The sequence below is a fragment of the Trachemys scripta genome, chromosome 4, assembly GCF_013100865.1.
Source record: "Trachemys scripta elegans isolate TJP31775 chromosome 4, CAS_Tse_1.0, whole genome shotgun sequence".
In the NCBI taxonomy this organism is placed as follows: Eukaryota; Metazoa; Chordata; order Testudines; family Emydidae; genus Trachemys; species Trachemys scripta.
In genome coordinates this window covers 119878990-119905090 of record NC_048301.1, presented here as the reverse complement: position 1 = coordinate 119905090, position 26101 = coordinate 119878990, and the positions used below count along the sequence as shown (strand labels likewise).

The 26101-nt window shown below is 43.6% G+C and overlaps 2 protein-coding genes across 5 annotated transcripts in view; one reads left to right on the top strand and one right to left on the bottom strand.

The window, feature by feature from the left end:
• Positions 1 to 2231: 2231 nt before the first annotated feature.
• On the top strand, positions 2232 to 26009 carry PHTF1 (putative homeodomain transcription factor 1). Of its 4 annotated transcripts, none has more exons than XM_034770615.1 (19): positions 2232 to 2379; positions 3118 to 3193; positions 4918 to 4974; positions 6211 to 6280; positions 7233 to 7391; positions 9308 to 9470; positions 10306 to 10446; positions 11307 to 11466; positions 12371 to 12544; positions 12628 to 12705; positions 14145 to 14354; positions 18651 to 18779; positions 20116 to 20388; positions 21156 to 21287; positions 21521 to 21607; positions 22213 to 22368; positions 22810 to 22905; positions 23551 to 23676; positions 24125 to 26009. In XM_034770615.1, the coding sequence occupies exons 2-19, from the start codon at positions 3149 to 3151 to the stop codon at positions 24143 to 24145; spliced, it is 2277 nt and encodes a 758-aa protein (XP_034626506.1). In that variant the 5' UTR covers positions 2232 to 2379; positions 3118 to 3148; the 3' UTR covers positions 24146 to 26009. The 4 variants fall into 4 exon arrangements, with proteins under 4 accessions (XP_034626506.1, XP_034626508.1, XP_034626507.1 ...); XM_034770617.1 differs by lacking the exon at positions 2232 to 2379 and adding an exon at positions 2456 to 2596; XM_034770616.1 differs by lacking the exon at positions 2232 to 2379 and adding an exon at positions 2492 to 2651.
• MAGI3 (membrane associated guanylate kinase, WW and PDZ domain containing 3) overlaps positions 12800 to 26101 on the bottom strand; it is a 233974-nt gene continuing 220672 nt past the window's right edge. The window contains exons 23-24 of the transcript XR_004645719.1: positions 15100 to 15171; positions 12800 to 13231 (exon numbers count right to left, since the gene is read on the bottom strand). The gene's annotated coding sequence lies outside the window, so the exon portion shown is untranslated. The remainder of the gene's footprint in view (positions 13232 to 15099; positions 15172 to 26101) is intronic.

Below are 26101 nucleotides of genomic sequence, written 5' to 3'. Positions count from 1 at the left end.
CTATTATAAAATGTTTAATTTCATATCCTAATTAAGAGGTAAAAAACTAAAGCCTGCAATCACTGTACCTTTTATCTAGGAGGGGAGAAAGAGAAACTATGGTTGCTATGTGTTGCATATAATGGCAGTGTGGGAAAGTGGGCCAACAGCTCTAATGGAACTAAAACCTCTGCAAGTTTTGTTTTTTAAGTTATGAGGCCTCTGCTACAATTCCCTATTCTGTCTCCAGCTACTACAGACCATCCCTGCCAGGGATGATGATGATGATCTCTTGCTCTTTCGAAGTATTTTAGAGACAATTTCTGGCTTTAGAATGCTCCACACTGTACCAAATGGCATGTTTTTAAAAGTTTGTTAAACCCCAAACAGCCCTACAATGGATTTATCCCAATCCCTCTACACTCTACTCCAGTTTGAACACTGTATAACAATACTTCTCTCCCCACAGGAAGCCCTGTACATCCTTGGATATTTACTTAACCTTAGTAAACATGTATGGCAAAAATTTGAACTGATGGTGAGTCAATATTTCAAAGTGGAGGAAATTCTCTGCTGCATCTGCACATGCAGGACTGCTGCTGATCTATACTCTGCCTACAGGGAACTGAATGGCCTCTACAACAGCAGCAGAGGGTCCTGTGGCACCTTTAAGACTAACAGAAGTATTGGGAGCATAAGCTTTCATGGGTAAGAGCCTCACTTCTTCTTCAAAGTTGCTGAAAAATCAGGCAATTAGGGACTTGCATCTGAAGAAGTGAGGTACTTACCCACGAAAGCTTATGCTCCCAATACTTCTGTTAGTCTTAAAGGTGCCACAGGACCCTCTGTTGCTGCTTTTTACAGATTCAGACTAACAGGGCTACCCCTCTGATACTCTACAACAGCAGGTAAAACTTGTAGAAGACTGTCTCCCCTACGTTCTGTGAAATAGTGGCTTTTCACTCATGGTGCTATTTGTATGTGGCAAAGCAGCATAGTGTAACTTAGGTTTATTACAGTTTTCTAACTTTCATGCTAAAGCAGAGCACTGTTTCTGTTGTTGGCACACCACCGAATTTCATCTGGACCAGTAAACTATTCATGAGATAGCATAGCTTCAGATGTGCATGCCTTCGGAAAGAAGAGCAGCAATAGTTTTGATGATTGTGCAATGTTAATTAAGCTAACTGATTGATCAGAATCACTTTTCTCAGGCAATGTGCGGATCCCAAATTCTTCTATTGACTTTAAATAGAGAATAGTTTCCTCCTGAGAGGAATCCACTGGTGGATCCTTTGACATGGTGAAAATGTATTTTGCAAATATACTGTGCCTGGGGAAAGTGAGAAATTGACATTAGCTGACAGTAAAAAGCTTAGTTGAGACATGCTTTTTTGTTTGCTGCTCTTAAAGACTGCACTGTACCTGCCTCTGTGTACATGTGCCTACTGCCTGCAGACCTGGTTTTGTACTAAGGCTCACGCTCTGGGATAATCCTCTCCAGTGGCGGATTAACCACTGGGCCAATGCAATTGGGGGGGGGCGGGGCGCTTGGAAAAATGGGCACCTTGACGGGTGCTTCTGCTGTGGAAGGGAGCAAACACACCTACCCTGCCCCGCTCCCCCGCAGGCGCACCCAGCAGACAGGGCAGGGCAAGCCCCTGACCCCCTGACAGGAGCAGGGGGAGGACGGGACTGCAGGCTTAAGGGGTGGGGAGGGCCCCCCCACTTGCTCTGGCCCAGGGCCCCACAAACCCCTAATCCACCGCTGATCCTCGGTTTTGTAAGTGTGCACGTCTGTTGCCGATGCACAGTCTGCCTCTGTTCCGTGTTTGAGGCTGTCCGAACTCGAGCCCTGAGTGACCGCATGGTGGGGCGCACCCGCAGCGGGGCTTTGGCAGAACCTGCAGCTCTCGGCCAGGCTGCGGCTCGCAGTAAAGCCCCGGCCGGCTCAGGGCGGAGCTCTCCGGCCGGCCGGGCGCACTGGACGGACAGAGCACGGGCGAAGCTGGGAGCTCTCAGACAGGTGCGGCCGGTGCCAGGCGCGGGGACAGGGCTGAGTTGCCAGCGCTGCTCTTACAGCCCCGGGCGCGTGCGCGAAGCTCGCGAGCCCAGGCGCTGGCCCGGCTGCGGCGGGGGAGGGGGCGCGCGGCGCGCACACCTGGCACGTGCTGTCGGGGCGGGGCGCGCTCCGCCGCGACATAACCTAAGTAGCGCCGCGGGGACCCGCTGACAGCCCCGCCCGGCCTGAAGGAGTAACAGCCGCCGGCCCCTCGCGCTCCGCCCCGGCCGGTGGTTGGCCACGCCGGGCGTTGGGGGCGGGGCTAAGTCACTGCGGCCCTGGGGCGATGGTGCTGGGGTCTATGGCCGCCCCGGCCGGGGCCCCCGCCCACCACGAAGGTGAGTTGGGCCCGCGCGGCCGCTCGCCAGGGGCGGGCAGCGTTCTGGGCAGACAGCCTAGATCGGCGTTCGGCTGGTGCTGTCTGCGCCCCCTCCTCTGCGGCCCAGCGCGTTCGGTGACTCAGCTCGAGGGGAGCTGCGGGGCCGTGGGAGAGCCAGGCAGAGGCAGTCGAGTGCCGTTTTCCAATCCGGGCTCGGGCGCTCGCCTGTCTCCATGGTAACGTTCAGCCTCGGAGGGAGCGCGTGGGGCGAGGCCGGAGCTGGGCTGGGGGGTAAGGAGGGGCCGCGAGGGGGCTAGACGGGAGTCGGGCCTGCCCTCGTGAGGCGGGGCTGGGAAGCGATGGGAGGGGCGGGGGGCTGTGGTGGGGGCGAGCGGGTGGCGAGGGGCTGTGGGGGAGCGGGGGACTGGGGGAGGGGGCGAGCGGTTGGCGGGGAGGGGCGAGGGGCCGTGGTGGGGGAGGGGCGAACGGTTGGCGGGGGACTGGGGGAGGGGCTGTGGGGGGGAGGGGGCGAGCGGTTGGCGAGGGGGCCGAGGAGCTGGGAAGGGGGCGGGTGGGAAGGTCATTCCCACCCCGGGAAACGCAGGCCGGTGGCCGCGGGCCGTTTCGGGGCTGGGCTCTGCCCGCTCCGGCGCCAGGTGCAGCCGGGTCCCTGCCCTCCCGGCCTGGTCCCCTCCGCGCGTCGGAGCCCGCGGGCCCGGCCGGTGTGAGGGCAGCGCTCTGCCCTGTTCCCTTCTAGGTCACTCGTCCGGCGGTGGCTGAGGAGCCCGATGGCCGCACGTGGCAGAGATGCCATCGCCTGGTACCAGAAGAAGGTCAGTCGTAGGGCGAGGAGCTGCCGCTCTGGCAGCCCTGCACTTTGCAACCCCCCCCCCCCGCCCCGTTACTCTCCTCCCTGCTGGGCGAGAGCCTCCCTCCCTGCACCGGCTCTGCTAGGCGGGGGCGCGAGCCCCTTCTCGCGCGGCCGCTGCAGGGGCTTGGGCAGATCACTTACCCGCCCTGCGCTTCATGGTCTTCATCCGTCAGCTGGGGCTGGGGGATACCTGCCTCCCTGGGGCCGTTGTGACTGTTAAATGTTCGTTTATAACAGCACAACGCAGCGTGGTCAGATTTTGCTCGAGCTCATCTAGCTCTCAGATAGCTTGAAAAAAAAAAAATTGAGCTTGCGGCACTGTTTTACATTTTCAGCTATGTACAATGATGACATTTTGTTTTAATTTATTTTAAAGTGATCTTTGAGACATCCCCAGCAAGCAACAATACATCAGTGCGGTGGTTCAGACTTCTGTACTGGTGACCCCTTTCACATTAGCAAACCTCTGAGTGCAACCCCACTTATAAATTAAAAACACTTATTAATATATTTAACACCATAATAAATGCTAAAGCAGGGTTTGGGATGGAGGCTGACAGCTCGTGACCGCCTGAGGGGTCCTGAGCTGCAGTTTGAAAACCCCTCATTTAACTCTCATCTTGAGTGTTTTTTTGGCAGGGGTGTTTGAAATTGCTTTGCTTTAAACCAGTGAATGATTTTAATCACAATTTAATTAAAAAAGGAAACCTTGATTTTAATTGTTTTGCAATTGAGTTATTTTCCTAAAGAGGTTGATTTGCAACTAAATATAACCATTAAATATATAGGAATTAAATTACATATGCTACATATGGTGCTTCTCTTTGCAAGCCAGGAGGATAGGCTACATCTATACATCAGAGGGGTAGCCGTGTTAGTCTGAATCTGTAAAAAGCAACAGAGGGTCCTGTGGCACCTTTGAGACTAACATCCATAACAATACATCTATACATGTTCATTTAAGCTGTTATAATTTACCTTACATTTGCTTTTTGTTTACCTGATTTAATTGTGATTAGTGTTATCTCTATTTGATCAGAAATTGTTAAAAATGCACAAAACACATTTAAATTGCTTGTAGTTAAATAAAACTACCTTACATTTTCTGGGTACTAATTTTTTAAAATCAAAACATTTTGAATTTATAACTAGCTGAGTTAAAGTATTTGAACTGATTGTTTCTGGTCACCATGTAGTTCAAGATTTTATAACTAATGCATCTCATTCTCCCACACTTAGGTTTATTTATAGATTGGAAGAGGGAAACAAGCTTTCCTGCTTTTTCAAACTCCCAGGTGGTTTCTTAACTTCAAATGAATTAATCAAGTCATTAAGCTGAACTAAAACCGAAATGAAGAAAATCTGTTTGCCTGCAGAAGAGCCTACTGCTGTCAAAAGCTGGTTTAGCACTTTAACAAATTAGCCAGTGATTTTCAGCAGTTCAGTAGCTTGACTTTTAAAAAATTGGTAGGAAATATGTACTAAATATTTTTATATTTAAGTCACTAATAGATTATGGTAATTTAAGGTCTTAACATAGGTTGTCATTTCAAAATTAATTTTAAATTTACCTGTATTAAATTAAAAAAAAAAAAAATCAGGTTTTGTTAAATCAAATTTTATCCACCCTGTTTTGGTTTGTTGTAAATTGAAGGATTTTGTCATGTAAAGAATTTATTTTTTCAGATTGGAGCCTATGACCAACAGATATGGGAAAAGTCTATAGAACAGACTGAGATGAAGGTAATTTTTTCATTTAATTTTTTTTTAATTTGTTGTTTGTCCCATGCTATTTATTGGCCCCTGTTATGTGGCTGCACCAGTTCTGCTTAATGCAAATCCCAGAAGCCCACACAATGAAAGGCACTGCATGCCATAGATATACTTACTGTACAGTACATTTTGTCTTTAAGAGAAAAAAAATCAATCTGAACTTTACTATTTTATACACTGCCAAAAGTGCTAGGTATTTTATAGAACAAATGAAAAGACCTAGTCCCTGCCCTGAAGAACTGACAATCTATTTTCAGATATTACTCAATGACTAATGGTAATATTGGTGTTATTTATGCAGGATACTACCACAACTAATTTAACCATAAGTTCCTTTATTAAATCCAAAAGCTGAACAGAATTTACCCCATTTCTCTAAATTTGCCTAAAAAATAAGCAATTTACTACATCCAAACAGTAACAAAACATTTATAAGCATTTGATGAAGATGCTTACAAACTGGCTAAACCCAGGGCTGCTTAGACCCATATTGGTCAGCTCCAACTTGGTCAGGCAGGTATTAGCAATGAATACTAAGAATTTATTTTTTATATCCTTTACTAACAAGTGATGTCATTGCCTATTACTGCCAATCTACCCTCCTGCTTATGAGTTTGGATCTTCCTCTTTTTCCAAGAGGTCACTGGCTAAGCCTTCTGCTTGTTAAGGGTTTCCAGCTTTGGTAATTTCTTACCAGTAGTCCTGTTACACTCCCATCTGAGCTCAGGTCTCTCCACTGGGTCTCCTGAAGCTCCATTAAGCAACTTCTGCCAGCTCTTCCTTGGTGCTCCTGTCTGAGTCTCAGGCAGCTCTTACCCATGCTTCCTGTATCTGGCCTGTCCTATCTCCTTTCCAGGGCCCAGGTGCCCTCTTTTAAGATTAACTGGGAGTCAGCTGACCAGTCACAGGTGCAGTGGCCTCTTTCCTCTTTATCCCCAGGAAATGGAAGTAGTGGCTCTAACTGTGGTTCCTGCAGGGTGCAGTCTTGTTTTAAAATAAATATTAAATGAGAGCTTAAATAAATAAATATAAATAGGATCTTTGACTAATAAACTTGCCTAGAAGAAGATCACTAGAAGTATTGAATGAGGTTCCTGATGTTAGTGCTGGAGATTATCGTGGTTTCTGGAGAGATCAGAGTAAAAGAAATGCAGGCAGTCTTTTCTATTCACTTCAAAAATTAATCCTTTATTTTTAAATTTGCAGGGCTTCAAAAACAAACCAAAAAAAAAGGGCCACATACAGCCTGACCTGATAGATGTTGACTTAATCAGAGGTAGGTATCCTTTGAATAATAGAGATTGTATCAAATGCCCCCAGGTTAAATGTGACATACACTTCTGCTTTACACAATGGTGGGAAGAGGAATATCTTACCTTTTACCTAGGTCTGACGTAATTTAATACCACTGTCTGGTTTCTGAAAGAACAGCTATTTAGATCATGGGTCAGCAGTGCTAGAAATTAGCATTAGAGGACACAGACTGCCCAGATCGTGACACCTGGCAGAGGGACTGGAGGCTTGCTGGAACCACAGCATGATCAGCTAAGGGCTGAGGTTGTAGATAATGCCTTGGGGAGGAGGGTGGTCATTATGGGTTGGTGTTGTGGATGACAGCTTACATAAGATAGAGGTAGTTGGGACTGGGCAAGTGGGCTGAGCGGAGAAGGGATTCATATGATTTTGGATTGATGGAACTGGTGAGTGGCTGAAGTTTGAGTTCTTTCCTTTCCCATTTCAAATTATACTGTATTTGAGGGAGTTTGGCCTTGTCTAGGGAAGAAGTTATAAGTAAGGCTAAGATTTTTATCAGTTATATTTAGTGAAAGTCATGGGCAAGAACCAAAAATTCATGGAAGCCTGTGACCTGTCCCTGATTATTAAAAATCACTGACAAAATGGGGAGGGAGGTGGGTCCAGCACCCACTGCTGCTGGGGCTCCAGTGATGGCTGAGAGCGCAGGGCTTCCCCTGCGACTGGCAGCAACTTGGAGTTGTGGGGTCTACCCCTGGTGGCTGGGAGCTGTGGGATCCTCCCACAGTAGCAGCTGGGAGTTGCAGGGGAGCCCCATCCCTGCTGCCTCAGGAAGGAAAAATGTTACGGAGGTCTCTGGAAGTCATGGATTCTGTGACTTCCATGACCTCTGTTACAAAATCTTAGTCTTAGTTACAAATAAAGCATTGGCTAGAACTCCCATTTGAACTACCTATACATTGTGTATTTTCAAGGCTCCACATTTGCCAAAGCCAAGCCTGAAATCCCATGGACGTCATTAACTAGAAAGGGGATTGTGCGGGTTGTGTTTTTTCCATTATTCAGCCGTTGGTGGATTCGGGTTACATCCCAGCGTATTTTTATGTGGCTTCTGGTCCTTTACCTCATGCAAGGTAAGCATTGGAGGGTGCTGTGCCATCTTTTGTTTGTGGTTATGAAAAACATGAGATTCTTATTGTTCGCTAATGCCATTTGCAATGGTAAGGATGCAGCTTTGAAGTGTTTGTTCACTACTTGTAGACACTGCACAGCTTTCCATGCCACATGCTTCTTGGGTTCCACCTTCTAATCTACCCTAAGAGTGCTCAAATGACTTACATTTGATTCAGCAAAAGGGAGGAAAGATGGTCTTATGGTTGAAGCAGTGGACCAGGGCTCATATAATTGAGAGATCCGGGTTAAATTCCTATCTAGTACTTCCTTTTAACCTTGGACAAGTCACTTAATCCAGTGGCTCTCAACCTTTCCAGACTACTGTACCCCTTTCAGGAGGCTTTGTTTTATGTATCCCAAGTTTCACCTCACTTAAACTATTTACAAAATCAGACAAATACATAAATGTTACAGCACATTACTGAAAAATTGCTTGCTTACTTTTACCATATACTTATAAAAAAATCAATTGGAATATAAATACTTTACTTACATTTCTGTATATGGTACATAGAGCAGGATAAACAAGTCATCTGTATGAAATTTTAGTTTGTACTGACTTACCTAGTGCTTTTTATGTAGCCTGTTGTAAAACTAGGCAAATATCTAGATGAGTTGATGTACCCGCCTGGAAGACCTCTGCAAACTCACAGGGTACGCATACCCCTGGTTGAGAACCACTGGTTTAATCTATGGTTCAGTTCACACATGTTAATGAATTTAGCCCCATTTTACAGATGTGGAAGTGCTCTTGTGTGTGGGGTAGAGGAAGGAAGGGCAGCATTGAATAAGCATCTAGGTAAAATGGGATTAGCATTTCCAATACATTCTGTTGAAGCTGCTGTGGGCACCATAGTTCAGGCAACTTCATTAGTTTATATTAAGACGTTCTAGCTCAGCAGTTCTCAAACTTTTGTATTGGTGACCCTTTTCAGATAGCCAGCCTCTAAGTGTGATCCTGTCCTTATAAATTAAAAAACACAAATATATTTAACACTATTATAAATTCTGGACCCAAAGCTGGGTTTGGGGGGGAGGCCAACAGCTCATGACCTCCCCATGTAATAACCTTGCGACCCCCTGAGGGGTCCCAATCCCCCAGCGTGAGAACTCCTGTTCTAGCTCCAGCAGAAGGTGTGGGTTTGATGCAGGAATCACTGGGTGAAATTCTCCAGCCTGTTACACCCTGGAGATTAGATCATGATTCCTTTGGGCCTCAAAATCTCTGAATTTAAGCAGCCTTTTACTGTTGTCCTGGTCCCCAGGGATTTTTCCATGCAGTTCCAGGAATATTTGATATCTGGTCCTTCATGCTGGGATTGGACTCCCCTCGCCTCCTTTTGAGGTGATCTTCCAGGCTAGAAATGAGGCCGCAGGGTGGGGGAAACTTACTTTGCCACCGCACATGCTAGACCTGTTCTGTGGATAAATTGCCTATCCCACCCTGCTTTGGCGAAGAACCTACTTAGTGAAGGTACTGTATATCCTGACATGCAGCTCCTCTGTCAGTCCAGCTTCTGTAACTGTCATTTCTTGAAGTGAGCTGGAACTGTCCTCTGAAGATTGTAAATGGCTTTCATAGAGCACATTCTGGCAGAGGAAAGTCATTTTTTTGATGCACACTTTTGATCCCTTTTGTGGTTCTGTTTTCTATTGTTTTAATATACTTACAAATCACATTGCAAAGAAAGAAGGAATTTCAGAGTAGTAGTACCAGGGCCACATAAAAATGAGGGTAGAGTTAGTATCTGCAAAAGCTTTTAAAATGAACAAAATAAATCATTGGGACAATAATAAAAACAGAGACATGCCCCTTTCACCCATAGGTAGGGAATTCCCAGGGTAGCTTTTGCATTTGATCCAATTTCTCTTTCAGTTGTAGCAGTCGTGTTGTATTTCATGATACCTGTTGCAAGTGCAAGTGAAATCATTGGACCAATGTGCCTTATGCTACTGATGGGAACTGTTCACTGTCAGATCGTGTCCACCCAGATCAACAAACCCCCGGGAACCAATGGAAGCAGCAGCAGGAGGCGGAGGTGAGATGAAACAGGGCGCTAATTGTGTGCTAATTATTTGTAGGAATCAGAGTAATATGGTACAGTGTCAAGTTACTGGATAAAGGTCTCATTTGCTGCTGTTTTAAGTAAATATATTATGTGACTGTAAAATGCAGGGATATATGTACCCTATGCTTGATCATGGATAGCCCACCTTCTTCCCCCTTTCACAGCTTTCATAAGTGCTGTATCACTCAGGAAGTCTGGCCATGTTACGTCCCCTTTATTCTCTACTTTGCAGTTGGACTGTTCTAATGGAAACTTGGTAGTCCAGTTTCTTTCTGTGGCCAGTAGTGTGTGCTCCACAAACCACATCACACTTATGGCTTTGGGAACTTGACTAATGTTTTACACTTACATTAACTGAGAGGCTTCTCATACACCTTCAGAGGAGGCAAAGGATAACATGTGACTCTGAGGGATGTTTCTTGCCTTTTTTTTGTTGCATGGGAGACATTGCAACTCTTTTTAATTTAAAACTGCCCACTGTCAGTCTCAGTGCAGTCTTCCTGCTGAGAGAGAGGCTGTAACTACTACCCTTACAACATTTCCACACAGACTGTTTTTCCATGTTTATCTTGTATAATTATCCACTTAAATCCTTTGTGGTACTAGTGTGTATTCTCCCCTGGGGACAGAAATCTAATTCCTGCTGATGCTAGTAAAAATTACCCGTGCATATTTGAGGGGGATTGACCCCAGTATCTGCATGACGCATTTGACAAAGCAGCTAGAGTGGTGTATGGATTTGGTACGTGGTTTTTAGGGTGTAAAGATGCAAATTAAATTCTCTCCCCACTCTTTTTTTAAATAGAAAATTACGCAAACCTGTGGGTAGTGATGGGAGCAGAGATGCTGGCAGCTGGTTTTCCTCTGACAAAGCCAATAAAGGAGACAAGCAGTTGGAACCTACATCCATTATCAACAGTTTGTTTGGCATGCTCTTCCGCAGGAGGTGTGTATGGTGCACCAGGAGGGTGTGAGTGTTTGTAGTGTATGAACAGTTAATAAGCATTCTGTTTGTTTTCTGAATGCTCATTAAGTATCAGCCTCACATTCCCAAACTGCACAAGTTACAGCTGTTCTTAAACTAAATCCAAGAAGCACTGCCATTGGAGGAAATCTGTCTTATTAGGAGTCCATATATTTGTCCTCATTCTGGATATGGGACAATTTTGGTAGCCTATTTTAGAAACACAATTGTGCAGAGTGTTAGAGGCTTTCTCTAGTCTCTGAGTGACCCTCCTAAGCATATGTACTCAACTCCCCCTTAAGTCCCATATTTAGTTACCTTGCTTTGCTCAGTTCAGAGTCAGTTTACCCTTAGTTTAACCTGATCAGATCATTTTTTAAAGTATTTTCTAAGACATGATGAAAACCAGGGAAAAGGAAGATACACTATTTGGGTTCATCCCTTCTATCCCCTCTCCCAGCTGAGTTTTGTTTTGTTTTTTAGCTGGAAACTTAATCTCCTGATTGTTAACCTCTGATTTAAGCCACCTTCTGTTACTATTTAAAAAGGTACCTAAAAAGTTTCTCCTTTAACTACTTTTTTTACTTAATTTCTCCTGAATCCTGCCTTCCCCCTGGATTTAGAATCTGTAGGACATTTGGGAGCTGGCATTTGACAATTGAGTAGGTTTATGTTCCCTCTAAGAAAGGGTCGTGACGTGCCTGAAATTGAGATAATTCTATAGCCTCTCAGCTATTGCTTAATTCTGCACCAGGCAGGCAAGTGACAGAGTAAATTGACATTATCCTATCAAGAGCTTTGCTCTGAAGTCAGAACCGTTCTGTTGCATTTTGATTCCCCAGGTTAAGGAGGGTGAAATTGGTAGCTGATAAAGGGACTGAAACAGAAAGTGGTGTGAGTTCTGTGTATAGTGGCATTAAGCACAGACTTTCCAGATCCGAATATAGGCTGCTGCATTTCAAAGAGAGAGACAGACTTTCAGATGGGGAGAAGAGTCATCGGGTAAGATTGAGTCATTATTGGAAAATTCCTTTCTGCATTAATTCTTCAGTCATGACTGACTTGGTGCTGGTGCCTTAATGTCAGATGTAAATATAAACTCCATTTTAACTTACAATAGAACATAAATATGCTAAACATGGAAACCTGTGGGAAGAATAAAGGAGGCCTCTTTATACTGAAATGCTTGTTTATTTGGATGGTCTTCAATTCAAAGGTTGGTTGATTTAAAAACAAACAGAATTCAAAATTCTACCATGTAAAACATCTGCCTTGCAAACAATTAGTGTGTCCTTCTGTTGGAAGATAATTCAGGTTCACCTGATGGAATTTTTCTATGTGACCTTAAAAACCAAAGTTTTATCTGTGCAAGCACTAAAATGAAGACTTTGGGATTGGTGAGAGTTACTTAGACAAGAATATGTGAAGCAAACAGCGTTGCTCCCAAAGTCTCTAATACATGAAGAAGGCATTCAGGGAGGGAATAGACTTGGTTGTCGGGCCACAGCTTTCATGACATGCCCAGGGTCACGCAAAGACTTGTGGATGTTGCTGGCCTTTGAGGCATCAGGCTGTGGAAATGAAAGGGGAGAACAGGAGTGGAATTACCTCCTTTTCTGTTTTAGCTGCTGGAGAGGTTGGATGTTTCTCCCCCTCTTTCCACTGCTGCAATGACAGGGCTGGTCCATTAGTTGTAGAACTTGTTTGATTTTTTGACTCCTCGTTCTGCTTGTACTTGTAGAAGTAATTTCCCTTTTATTGGCTACTGTATTAGTCTAGAATTCACACTGTTGGTAACCACAACATTGCAATGGTAATACTGGCCAGATACTTCTGCTTGATGCAGATCTGCTTAGTTTTATTAGCCCCATCTTCTAGTTTGTTTAGATGGTTGCTTTTCTTCCAGGATGGCGGCACACATATGGGTGGCGTTTCTGATGAGCTGTCAAGTGAGGAGGATGCTGAAGCCATGGCACAGAGGATTTTGTTACGCAGAAGTGTAGAAGGGGCCTCCAGTGACAATAGCTACGAAGACAAGAATAGGAGACCTCTTACTACTTCAAACCAGTCAGTTTCACAGGTAGTTCTGTTGGTTTACCTTAAGATTCCATAAAGTTTACTGTTATTGGCGCTCAACTAACTTTTCCTTTTTATTTATGGCAGGTCAATCAAGCCATTAAAGGTACCAGAGAGTCCGATAGTGTGGAAGAATCTGAACTAGACTCAACAGCCTTTAGTCAGGTAGGGGTTGTAAAATACCAGAGACCTTTGCATCATTTAAGGTGGGCAGAGTGGTACATCTGTTCTATTCAGGTTTTTAAACGATGCTCATCACTGTAGTATCTGAATGCCTTGCAGTAGTGCATTGAGCACGTGACTACCCATATATGTCACTTGTTCTCTCATCCTCTGCCAAGAGGGATAAGTGTGTGCAGCGATGTCTTATTTTGACAGGGTTTGTTTTGTTAAATATACCTGTTGCTGTGTGTTGCACTTGGAACAGAAAGTGGTGAGGTTTGTGATGGTCCTTAGCTCCTTGAGGAGTTAGTTTCACAATCTCAGACTAGCTTCTGAGAAGGTTCTGTTCCACTCAGACTTTACTCTTATTGCTCACACTTCCAGAGGAGCGAAGCTATCGATCAGTCTTCATTCCAGAGCTTTAAGCAGTCTTCTTGGAATCCTGGGCTGTCACACTCAATACTGTCTTGGTTTCCCACTGGTCATTCCCCTGTTGATACTTTTATACAGCCCTGTCTTACGGTCAGATCTGCAAAAAATGAAATTCTGTGAGCATTCATATGACATGATACTCCCTGCTTGTGGATCATAATAGAATACAGCACAAGAGAAGTGTATGAGATTTGTTTCCAATGCAAAGTGCTTTCATTTGACCCCATTGTTTACTGCCTGCATAGTCTGAAAGGCATAGTGGTTGTTGCAGTACCAAGGGAGACAGGTTAAACCAGGCAGACTCCACGGCCCTCAACTGTGTATTTGGGATTATAGTCTTTCCAGGTTGTAAAGCAGGGAAGAATTTAGATGAAGATTGTCTCCTCCAGGTAAGAGTTGATTTTTTTTTTTTTTTTTTTTTTTTTTTTTAAGAGCTTTGTAACTGACCATTTAAACTCCATAATTTTTGTACCTTTTCAGTGCTTTGAATTTTGAACTTAACATTCAATTTATGAAATTCTATTGGTAGCAGCAGCACGCTCAGAGGCCTCTAATCACTCTTCATTAGAAACTTGGCTGTTGGGAGGATAACATTGTATTGGAGTAAACATCAGGCATTCTAAAAATTCTATTTTTCATAGAAATCAAGAAGTAAGTCTCCTTTCCAGCTGTAGAAATTCTCACTAAACTCTGTCCCACAATGAGGACGAAGCTATTAAAATGTATTCTAAGTTCTGGTTCCATTTTCCTGGCCTTCAGAGTTTTCATGAAATTAGTGTAAGTTATTCTGAAGGTGGGAAAACATTAATAGCTTGTTGCTGTGAGTTCATGTCGCAAAAGCATCCCTGTGTAGAAATGTCCTTTCTGTTCTAGCTTGTCAGAGTGGCTTCAGGTTGGCTTGGCTTGACCATGTGGTTGTGAACATATTACTTGAAGATTAAAAAATTATTTTTGTTGTTGAAGGCTCAGTATGGAGAAGTTACTTTTGTAAACTTCCTTTTTCTTTAAAGGAATCAAGGTCTTGTTTTAGTGGTGGGTCCCAGAGCTGCAGTGTGTCTCGGAGAGACTCTGAAAGCACCCGCCATGACTCTGAGACAGAGGACATGCTCTGGGATGACCTGCTTCATGGACCAGAGTGCCGTTCTTCCTACACCAGTGACAGCGAGGAAGGGAATGTAAAAGGAAGTAAACGGGACCTGAAAGACGATGTTTTCCAACAGGTCTGTTTAACCACTTGCAATAAATGAGAAGCCTATGAAATATTTTTTTTGATGTAACTTGTACCCTCTAAAATAACACAAGAAGTAAATTCTGTAGTTGTAACTTGTGCAAACACATTGCTAGAAGTTGACTTTGCCAGGTCAAAATGAATAAAAAAGCCATGGCCTAATCTGTTTCCTCTGAGGATGGACATGATTTAGCAGATGGACATTTCTGTAAAATTCAATGATGAGCGTAGATATTATCTTACTTCGGATGTATAAAACAAGTTACCATCAGTACCTAGACTGTGGTTGGCTGTCTTAAAGTGAAATATGAACGTAAAAATAACTGAGGGAAGCATTGAACAGGATGCACGAATGCTCTGGCACATAGACTCGAACCCTGATTCTATTTAGCAAAAGTATCCTGAGGGAAAGAGTGTGGAAATTCAGGATCCCAGCCACAACAGTTCTTGCTATGAAAGCATCACAATAGCCTCTAAAACTTGGGTGGGAAGATACTATTTTTTATTTATATTCTCCTAGTTCAGGGGAGTGCATATGCAGTAATCCTAGCTTCTCACTCTTTGGATCTAGCATTTCAGTCTTCAGTGTTACAGTAGGAAGCCTGTAATATTATCACTTTTTTAGTAATAGCACCCAGAGTGACTGAAATGCTCAGGGGGATAGAGGCCATACAAATAAACCCAATAATAATAATGGGGGCTTTCAAGTACCCCCATACTGACTGGGTACATGTTACCTCAGGATGGGATGCAGAGATAGTTTCTTGACATCTTAAATGACGGCTTCTTCGAGCAGCTAGTCCTGGAACCTACAAGAGGAAAGGCAATTCTTGATTTAGTCCTAAGTGGAGCACAGGATCTGGTCGAAGAGGTGAATACAGCTGATCCACTTGATAATAGTGACTATAAAATAAAATTTAACATTCCGGGTAGGGGAAACCACAGTAGCATTTAATTTCAGGAAGGGGAACTACACAAAAATGAGGAAGTGAAACAAATTAAAAGGTACAGCGCCAAAAGTGAAATCCTTGCAAGCTGCATGGAAAGTTTTTAAAGACACCGTAATAGAGGCTCAATTTAAATGTGTACCCCAAATTAAAAAACATAAGAGGACCAAAAAAGTGCCACCATGGCTAAAAAACTAAGTAAAAGATAGAGGCAAAAAGGCAAAAAAAAAAAATGGAAGGTAAATCTTACTGAGGAAAATAGAAGGGAGCATAAACTCTAGCAAGTGAAGTATAAAAATATAATTAGGAACGTCAAAAAAGAATTTGAAGAACAGCTAGCTAGACTGAAGTAGCAACAACAACAAAAAATTACGTACCTCAGAAGCAGGAAGTCTGCTAAACAATCATCCGGTGGCCCCACTGGTTGAGATGTTAAAGTAGTAATCAAAGACTATAAGGTAGTGGTCTCCAACCTTTTTATGCCCAGGATAACCTTTTTTTAATTTAAGGGCAACCCAGGATCTGCCCCACCCCTTCCCCAAAGCCCCACCCACTCACTCCATTCCCCCTCTCTCTCACTCTCCCCTACCCTCACTCACTTTCACCAGGCTGAGGTAGGGATTTGGGAAGGGGTGTGGGCTCTGGGCTGGGGCTGAGGGGTTTGCAGTGTGGGAGGGGGCTCTGGGCTCAGCCTGGGGCAGGGGTGCAAGCTCTGGGAGGGAGTTTGGGTGTAGGAGGGAGCTCTGGGCTGGGGTGCAGGAGGAGGTACAGGGTGGTGGCTCTGGGAAGGGGTTCAGGGCTGGGGCAGAGTGTTGGGGTGCAGGAGGGTGTGTGCAGGTGCTGGCTCTGGGAGGGGGGTCAGGGCTGGGGTGCAGGGGGTCTTGGCTCTGGGAGGGGGGTCAGGGCTGGGGCTTGGGGTGCAGGCTCTGGGAAGGGGCTGGTGGTTGGGGTGCAGCCTCCCGCTGGGCAGCACTTACCTCCAGTGGCTACTGGTTGGTGGCGCAGTGTGGCTGCCACTAAGGCAGGCTCCCTGCCTACTTTGGCCCCAACGCCACTCCTGGAAATGCCAGTGTGCCCCTGCAGGGGTGGGGAGGGAGGCAGGTGACATATGGCTCTGCGTGCTGCCCCTCTCTGCAAGCACTGCCCCCACAGTTCCTGTTGGCCACAGCCCCCTATTCCCAGTCAATGGGAGCTGTGGGGGCGGTGCTTACAGGCAAGAGCAGCGCGTGGAGGGAGACCCCCTGCTGCCCTGAAGGCTGCAAGGCCGCGCTATCTGCGTCTAGGAGCGGTGTGGGGCTGGGGCAAGCAGGAAGCCAGTCTTAGCAGCAGCCTTGCTGCGCAGCTGGAGATTGCGATTGACTGGGAGATCCTCCAGGATCAACCAGTTAATTCCAATTGACTGGTTGGTGACCACTGCTAGAAGGCCAGTGTAGAAGAATTCAATGTTTTCTTTGCATCCGTCTTCATGGCTGAGGATGTGAGGGAGATTCCCAAATGTGAGCCACTCTTTTTAGGGGACAAATCTGAGGGACTGTCCCAGATTGTGGTGTCATTAGAGAAGGTTTTCGAACAAATTGATAAACAGTAATAAGTCACCAGGACCAGATGGCGTTCACCCAAGAGTTCTGAAGGAACTCAAATGTGAAATAGCAGAACTACTAATTGTCGTCTGTAACCTATCATTTAACTCCGCTTCTGTACTGGATGATTAGAGAATAGCTAATGGCAATTTTTAAAAATTGGCTCCCAAGGTGATCCTGGCAATTACAGGCCAGTAAGCCTAACCTTATTACTAGGCAAATTGTTTCAAACAATCCTAAAGAACAGAATTATCAGACAAGACACACAGATGAATATGATTTGGGGGAAGAGTCAACATGGTTTTTGTAAAGGGAAATCATGTCTCAATTTACTAGAATTCTTTGAGGGGGATCAACAAGCATGTAGACAGAAGTGATCAGTGGATATAGTGTATGTTGACTTTCAGAAATCCTTTGACAAGGTCCCTCACTAAAGGGTCTTAAGCGAAGTAAGCTGTCATGGGATAAGAGGGAAGATCCTCTCATGGATCCCTAACTGGTTAAAAGATAGGAAACAAAGGGTGGCAATAAAGGGTCAGTTCGCAGAACGGAGAGGTATAAATAGTGGTATCCCCCAGCGGTCTGTACAGGGACCAGTATTTAACATGGTATACAGTGAGGTGGCAAAACTTGCAGATAGTACAAAACTACAAGATAGTTAAGTCCAAAGCAGACTGAAGAGTTAAAAGGAGCTCACAAAACTGGGTGACTGGGCAACAAAATGGCAGAAAAATTGAATGTTGTTGATAAATGCAAAGTAATGCACATTAGAAAATATAAACCCAACTATACATATAAAATGATGGGGTCTAAATTAGCCCTTTCCACTCGAGAAAGATCTTGGCATCATTGTGGATAGTTCTCTGAAAACATCCACTCAATGTGCAGTGGCAGTCAAAAAACAACATTGGGAATCATTAAGAAAGGCATCGATAAGACAGAAAATACCATATTGCCTCTCTATAAATCCATGGTACGACCACATCTTGAATACTGCATGCAACTCTGGTGGCCTCATCTCAAAAAAGGTATATTGGAATTGGAAAAGGGCAAAAAAAGATTAGGAGCATGGAACAGCTTCCATATGAGTAGAAATTAATAAGATTGGGACTTTTCAGCTTGGAAAAGAGACAACTAAGTGGGGGGATATGATAGAGGTCTATAAAATCATGACTGGTGTGGAGTAAAGTGGTGTTTTCTCCTTCTCATAACACATTGGGGTCACCAAATGAAATTAATGGACAGCGGGTTTAAAACAAACACGGAAATATTTTTTCACACAATGCATAGTCAACCTGTGGCACTCTTTACCAGAGGATGTTGTGAAGGGCAGGACTGTAACAGGGTTCAAAAAAGAACTTGATAAATTCAGAGGATAGGTCCATCAATGGCTATTGGGCAGGGATGGTGTCCCTACCCTCTGTTTGTCAGAAGCTGGGAATGGGCAACAGAGAATGGATCACCTGTTCTGTTCATTCCTTCTAGGGCATCTGGCATTGGCCACTGTCGGAAGATCTTTGGTCTGACCCAGTGTGGCCGTTATGTTCAGAGTCGCAATCAGGCTCAGGGCCTTGTACTAGATGCTGTTGGATGTATATGTAGACAATTTTTCCTTTAATAACTTATAGTTTCCATGTTGAAATTTAAAACTATATTCAAACAAACATTTTCAATAAAAATGCTGCCTATTTCGAAACCATTTCCTGTAGATAGTTGAGAAATGTTTTCAGTATGTTGTATGTGTTGCATTTTCTTCTCCAGAAGCATTTGTTCTGGCTTCAGAATACGAGCCCTGCATCTGCAAAAGTAAGTGCCCTGATCTGGGAGGGAAGTGAGTGCAAGAAGGTGGACATGTCTGTGCTGGAGATCAGCGGGATTATCATGAGCAGAGTAAGGATTGATTCCTCTTCTCTCTCCCCCCACCCCCGCCCCTTCTAAGGGCATGTCTACACTACAAAGTTAAGTCTACGTATGTTAGATTGATTTACAGCCACAGCAATAAATTACTGCAGATTTTCATGTCCACCCTACCCTCCTGTCAGCGATGTGTGTTCTCACCAGGAGCACTTGCACTGACCTAAGCTCTAGGCTGAGCTCCCAGCTGCCACCCAGGCTCTCAGCTCTGCACTCCCCATGAAGCAAGCTCCGTGTGGAGCTGAGAGCTCTGCAGGGTGCCCACAATCTAGGCTCTCAGCGCTGGGCAGCAAAGCAGTGCTGACAGCTGGAGCTCACAGCTGGAACACCCCCCTGCTCAATTGCAGAACAGGAACCCTATCAGCAGGGAAATTGACATTGTCAATTTCATGGATCTGGCTGTCAGCCACCCTGACAGACAACAGGTGATGCAAGTAAATGTCTATACAGAGAGTGTGTTGTCTGAACTACATCAACCTATGCCTAAAGCATCTCACGAGGTGGATTTACTAGGTCGACGTAGTGGGCAAGTTACAGCAGCAGGAGGAGCGCTGTAGTGCATATGCTTACATAATTTGGTTGGCATAAGCTGCTTTATCAGCAACATCATAATGTAGATGTGCCCTAAATTGTGATGCATCTGCAAACTGTACAAGTCCAAGTACCTTTTATTAAAGATGGTCCTAAATACTCTTAACTAGTAGTTGCAGAGGGATTTAAGAAAATACATTAATTCGAAGCAGAGGGTATGACTCCTGGTCTAAGAATGACAGTAAAATAATACATAGCCTTTTATCAGTAGATGCTTACTTCATGTTGACATTATTCCCTGTTCTGAGCCACAGGGAGTTGGAAGTTTTTAGTGCAATTAAAATTAGTGGCTTATGGCTGTTGCTCTATTTTGGTCAGTCTTGCACCTTTCTCAGAAGTGAGATGGCCATGGAGAGGGGGAGATGGATAGGTCATTGTAAGGGGGAGGAAGTGATGTCATAATATGGAATCATTTTATGCCACACTTTATTTCGCTGTAACTTTTCTAGTATATTTCCTGGTTTATTCTTGCACCCTTGCTGTGTTCTGAGTTCAGTGAGTGGAAAGATGAAGTGTGTAATGGCTGAACTTTATCTTACAGCAACACCAAATACTGTTTCTTTGAAGCAGAAGGTTATGTATGTACTTACACATACAGGTTTCCTAATGGAGTTTTAGAATTGGAGGATTTTCCCTATTGGTTTTTTAACATTGTACTTACAGTAATTTAAAAAATTAGTTGTAGCTCATGTAGTGCTAATGATATTTGCCTATTCTCCAGGTTAATGCCTATCAGCAGGGAGTAGGCTATCAGATGCTGGGAAACGTTGTCACCATTGGGTTAGCATGTCTTCCTTTCCTCTACCGGCTCTTCCATACAAAGAATCTTGAACAGCTGCGATCCATTTCAGTGGAGGAACTTTTGAATATCTTTTGTGGGGCTCCTACCATCACCCCTGTCATTGTCTTGGCTGTGATTAACTTCCTTGAGCGTCTCTGCCTGACTTGGATGTTTTTCTTTATGATGTGTGTTGCTGAGAGAACATACAAACAGGTTTGTCTAAATGTGCTGAGTTACTTTTCATGAACATGCACATTTCTGTTGCAACATTCAAGCTGCTGTCATTGCTTCCCCTCTTAAAGCAGCTGCTGAGGTGCATGTTTGGGAGCAGTAAGACACTGTGGGGAATGCTGGGATATCTTTATACCAGAGGTGCTGTGGCAGGTCTCTTCCCCTGAGAGATGCAATGACTAACTTCCACCATGAATTAGTCTTTAAAGCTTGCTATTTTTTCTCCATACTGCTGAAAGGAAATTAACCTTAAGTACTTGCTATCTTACAAGTCTGGGGCAAATTGGAGCAATCTAGGAAAAGTTATTAGCCCTACCATACTGTGAAGCCTACAGTTATGAGACTCGTCTTAGAATGAGAAATAAGAGTCCACCAGGAAATAATGTGACAGCAAGGTTAAAAACTACAGCTGCCTGGCTGGACTTGATTGCCCTAAAGACAAATCCTCTGATGGGCCCAGGTTATAAGGATGTGTATTTTTATCTATCACAAGGAAATGTGGCTAACAGGTTTGCTAGTTTGCTACTGTTGTTGTAGATGTGGTATACTGGGATGATTGTTATCCTTTAAGTGAGAGAGATACTAAAGCTGTCATGGTTTCCTCTTGTACAGGAATGTTATTCCTACCACTGGCAAGCACAAATAATTTGTTTAGCAACTAACATACATATTATACTAAGCACCATATGGATGCTAACATTAGACTATATCAATGTGGATTTTCTTTACTGACACACTTTTCTTTGCAGCGGTTTTTGTTTGCCAAACTTTTTAGTCACATAACATCTGCCCGGAAAGCCAGGAAGTATGAAATCCCCCACTTCAGACTCAAGAAGGTGGAGAATATTAAAATTTGGTTATCACTGCGCTCCTATCTAAAGGCAAGTCGTGATCCAAAGAGTGCAAGTATATGTTTAAATGTTAACAGACTAAAGCAAATGGTGTAAACGAAGTTGGTGGAAGGTTGCAGGTGGACTCCAGCTGCTACAGAAGCTGGAGTTCAGGATCTTACAACTTTTTCCTGAGTAGCTGAAAACTATTGCTATATTTGTGCTATCTTTTACTGAAATGCAAAAGGTTTCCCAGATCTGATTAAACATTTTTGTTTCCACAGAGGAGAGGGCCCCAGCGATCTGTGGATGTAGTTGTCTCTTCAATCTTTTTATTGGCTCTATCAATTGCTTTCATATGCTGTGCACAGGTGAGACTCACATTTTATGTTCTGTGAGCAATAAAAAAAACAGTGAAAATATTCTTCGAAATATAACTGGTAACTGCTTTGCAGGTGGATTTTAGTCCTTAAATAGATTTCAGAGAGGCTTTTTTTCCCTTTTGTAGATAAGTATAGTTGTTAGCAACAGTTTGCAAAATGGTTTCATTGTGCTGCAGATGAATGCTTATGCTTTTGCTAGTTAACTGCCCATCTCAACTTTGGCTTTGCATTGAATTTAGTAATGTTGGGATCCAGTTTCATGTGTGCTGAGGGAAAGACTCATCCAACCAGTTCCTTTAACAATCAAAATGCACTTTCTCTGAAGAGTGCTGCCCAATGTATCTAACTATCAGATGGCAGGGATAAAGGGAGTGAATATTAATGTATTGATCAGGCTGATATAGACTGGTCTCACTTCACTTTAATTATTGTCCTACCTTTATTCATGTATTTGGGAGTGGTGAATTCTTTGGCTGATGTTATGGTGGTCACACAGGCCATAGCAGCTTCTATGTGTTGAATGAAAGTGGCTACGGTAGGTGAAGAGGAACATTTCAGTCTATTTGCCAATTTCATTGTTTTGTTTAATACAGGTTTTAAAAGGGCACAAAACCTTCCTGAATGCGGCTTACAACTGGGAGTTCCTCATCTGGGAAACAGCCCTCCTCCTTTTTCTACTGCGCCTGGCATCACTGGGCTCTGAAACTAACAAAAAATATAGTAATATTTCAATCCTGCTCACTGAACAGGTATCTCCGCTGCAGCTCACCCTCCCATGGGCTTACTGTTTTCTAGTATGAAAGTGATCTTTGCAGTTCAAATGAACTCCTCCCTCATTTCAGCTTAGTGCTTTTTTTTTTTTAAGACCCCTTTTGATTTTTATTTGTTCATAATAGAAGAGTAGCTCCTACAGCAGGCTTAAAGGAAGAAAGCCAGTTACCCAGGCCCAAATTCTAAATCTTTCATTTTTTTGTTGATGGCTGGGGGGTGAGAAGAACCCTATCACTCTGGGAAAAAAAATTGGATATTTGTTAATCTATTACTGCTGCACTTGAAAACCACAAGTAAGCACCATGCGCAGGGTAGTGACTTTTGCATAGGTCTGCGGTCCCTGTGCTGTAAACACAGCTGTGACTTGGGTGAAGTGCTTGAATGTAAAATCTGCTCTAAAATACCTGTTTCCATCACAGATCAACTTATACCTAAAGATGGAAAAGAAGCCAAACAAGAAAGAACAGCTCTCCCTAGTAAACAATGTTTTAAAACTGTCTACAAAGCTACTGAAGGCGAGTTCCTATTCTTAACTCTCTGTTGCCTACCAAAAAAGACAAGAGTTAGGTCACTAATGTGCTGAGACCAGTGCCTGTCATGCTGACCAATATCCTCTCATTGCTTCCCTGTATTCTCATCTGAATATGTTGTCTTTGTCTAAGCTCTCTGGGGTAAGGGATGCTGTCTTTGTACAGTACCTAGCACAATGGGGTTGTCCATGACCGAGGTGCTGGGTGAAACCAGTAGTAACATGGATAAGAATAGGGACTGGGGAGGTGGAGAACTGGCTTGTCATTCCAGTCGTACTGTCTTGTTTCCTCATTCTCCCTCAGCAGAATTTTAGAATTCCAGTCATTTATTACTAGGGAATGAGCCTGGTGTGACACCTACAAGATGCTTCCCAGTTTTAAAATTCTAAACTGTTCACCAGTCCACTGGCTTGATCTAAGTGTTGCCATAAGGAAGATTCTCACCCTTTATGATAGGGTCAGTGAAATGCTTCAGCCCTGAGGAGGCAGAGATGCCTATCTAATGTACCAATGGATTTTGCAATATCTGGTTGGCAGAAGTCTGTCTGGGCTATAGCAGGCTATCAGAGTAATTGAAAATGGTGGTGACTACAACTGGGTCCAGGTGTAACTTCCATTTTCTCATTACAGGAATTAGACACACCATTTAGACTCTATGGCCTGACTATGAACCCTTTAATCTACAACATCACACGAGTTGTGATCCTGTCTGCCATATCAGGCGTTATAAGTGATCTTCTTGGATTCAATATCAGAGTAAGTGCAGCTGCCATTTGAGATGGCAAGGAGCATGTTCTAGGAGACTGGGACCCAAATGACTTACAGAAGACCTGGGTCTAATTCTGGTTTTGCCACTAACTTGCTGTCATTAGCACAATTGCTTCACCTGTTTCACCCTCTTATCTGTGCTTTGGGTCAAACCCACTCATGTGTTAGGACAGGAGGAATGGTGAGTGGATACGTTCAGATAAGCACACAAGCAGTTTTTTGGGCTGTAGTAGACAATCCTATAAACTACAAGTTTTTGGCTGCCGCAGAAGCAGAGCTGCATTGACTGTCTAGCATGCCTAAACCATTATGTAACAGGATACGTTTTATCTCAGCCTGTCAGACTAGCAGCTGCAATTTATTCAAGAGATTTCTTGTTTTGCTTTTTTATTTAAAGTCTCTCAGATAAATACCAATTCCTAACCTCTCTTTTCAGTTATGGAAAATCAAACCATGAACTGGCCAAGGCTCAGCCCTCAATGCTGTGAGGATTATCAAACCATCAGGACAACACTGGATAGAAGCAAGACATTGGCTTGAGGCAGAGGTGGTCCTAAATTTTGGCATATTTCTTTGTGTATCGAAGATGTTTTCTCACATTGCTTAGTTTTGGAGCCTACAGAATAAACTAGACTTGTGAGGGCAGCCCAGGACTTGTAGACTAAGTAAACAAAACTTGATTTGTCCATCAGCAGTGTGACACTGTTAAGGGCATTTCCCTATTAAGTAGGGGCCAAAGTATGCAGTAACCAGACATTTTGGAGTGGCCTCAAAACAGCAGGAAAACAATATGGGATTCTGTATACAACAGCTTGTGGCCATGGCCCTGTTAAAGCCTATTTGTATATGGATAGATAAGTTACTGCAGCAGGTTGGCTCTTTGTTACACAACTAACTTGCTGTGGCAGCTTCTCCATTTCCTCTTCGTTAACATGAGACCTTTAATTCCGCTGCAGTAAGTCAGTACTAGGACCCCCAATTACTGCTTTAAGAGATAAATAAGCTCTTCATTTGTTAAAATATGGTGTTAAGGCCTTGACAAGAGGACTCACTTTCCTAATAACTGTCCAGGCTAAATGCATTACAGCTGAGCAGAACATTCCAGGTGCTGGATAGTTAGGGGGTAAACTTTAAAATTCTGCTATCTGTGCCTTTTTAGTTTACATATTAGAGCAGATCCCTGTTCCTCTTTCCATCAACTGCATCTTCCTCTAGTGCCCCATTTGATAGACAGGTGCATGTGTGTAGTGACTTCAAGTAAAGAAACATTCATTTAAGTGCCTTTAGGCTAGAGAGGCCAGGTCTGCTTTGGACCTTGCCCCTTTATTCTGTGCTACTGCAGCCTTTCATGAAAGTCAGTCCACCCAAGGTAAATATTGCCTCCAAAGGCACTTGGTTAAACTTTCAGTTGCATAGCAACATTAAAGCGACTCGGCTGCACACACCAGGGGAGATGATAGTTTTTATATAATTAAGTGTTCTTCAGACAACTCATTATTCTTGACTGATAAGCCCTAATAGAACAAGCAAAGCATTCTCCACAAGGGAATATGCTAACACTTGTTCTCTACAACCGCTCAATCTGTAAAGCACCATCAGTGTATAAACACTTTTCACAATGTTGGTAGCAGCTAGAAAACTGAAGAATTAACTTTTACATGTAACACTTAATCTTTGGTAATGACTTGGTTAGAGTTTTGAGGAGGTGGGTCAATAGGACTGTTAAAGCATTCTGGAAAATATTAATGCTTTCTACTTCTATAGTGCCTTACCTTTCTAACACAGGTAAGTATTATTCAGAGGTGTGGTAAAAGTGAAGAAAAGAAGACTCCTCTGTTCTAATGCACAGCCTCCTAAAAGTATACAGTAGCTGCCTTTTTATGCAACACTACTGATAAAGCACCTTGGACAAAGAAGTAAATGGCCCTCTGGGGTAAGGACTGATTGTTAAAACCAGGTGAGAGGCAGGAATGTGATAACTTCTGCTTCAGCATGAGATCTAAGTCTACAACTGGTATGAGGAAAGAATCTAAAGCCACCTCCCTAGGAGAAATTGTTTTGCTGCAAGTGCAGCTTGTGTTTTCCTTAGGCTGGTGACTTTTTCAATAAATTAAGAAATAGTAAGTCAGTCATAGGACTAATATTGAGAGAAAAGGATACCTTTAACTCCACTGTTCCATCTCACGCCATAAAGGGACGATGACATAGGTCATTTTTTGTAGTAAATTGTTTATGCAAAGCTATTTTCTGTACAATGAAAAGTAGTAAAAATGTATAAAGTGACATTTAAAATACAAATAAACCCTTGGAAGCAAACTCCATCAAACAGCTGGTATTATATTATATTTGATTGGGTATGTTACTTGAAAAGGGAGACAAGGTAACTTTCAGATGACACATGCAGTCGATCATT

What these genes read in the sequence shown, in the direction of transcription:
- PHTF1 (XM_034770615.1), top strand. Translation starts at nt 3,149, where the DNA reads ATGGCCGCACGTGGCAGAGATGCCATCGCCTGGTACCAGAAGAAG. An exon ending in AGATGTTGACTTAATCAGAG is followed by an intron (nt 6,281 to 7,232) that starts GTAGGTATCCTT and finishes TGTATTTTCAAG; the next exon opens with GCTCCACATTTGCCAAAGCC. An exon ending in GGTCCTTTACCTCATGCAAG is followed by an intron (nt 7,392 to 9,307) that starts GTAAGCATTGGA and finishes TTTCTCTTTCAG; the next exon opens with TTGTAGCAGTCGTGTTGTAT.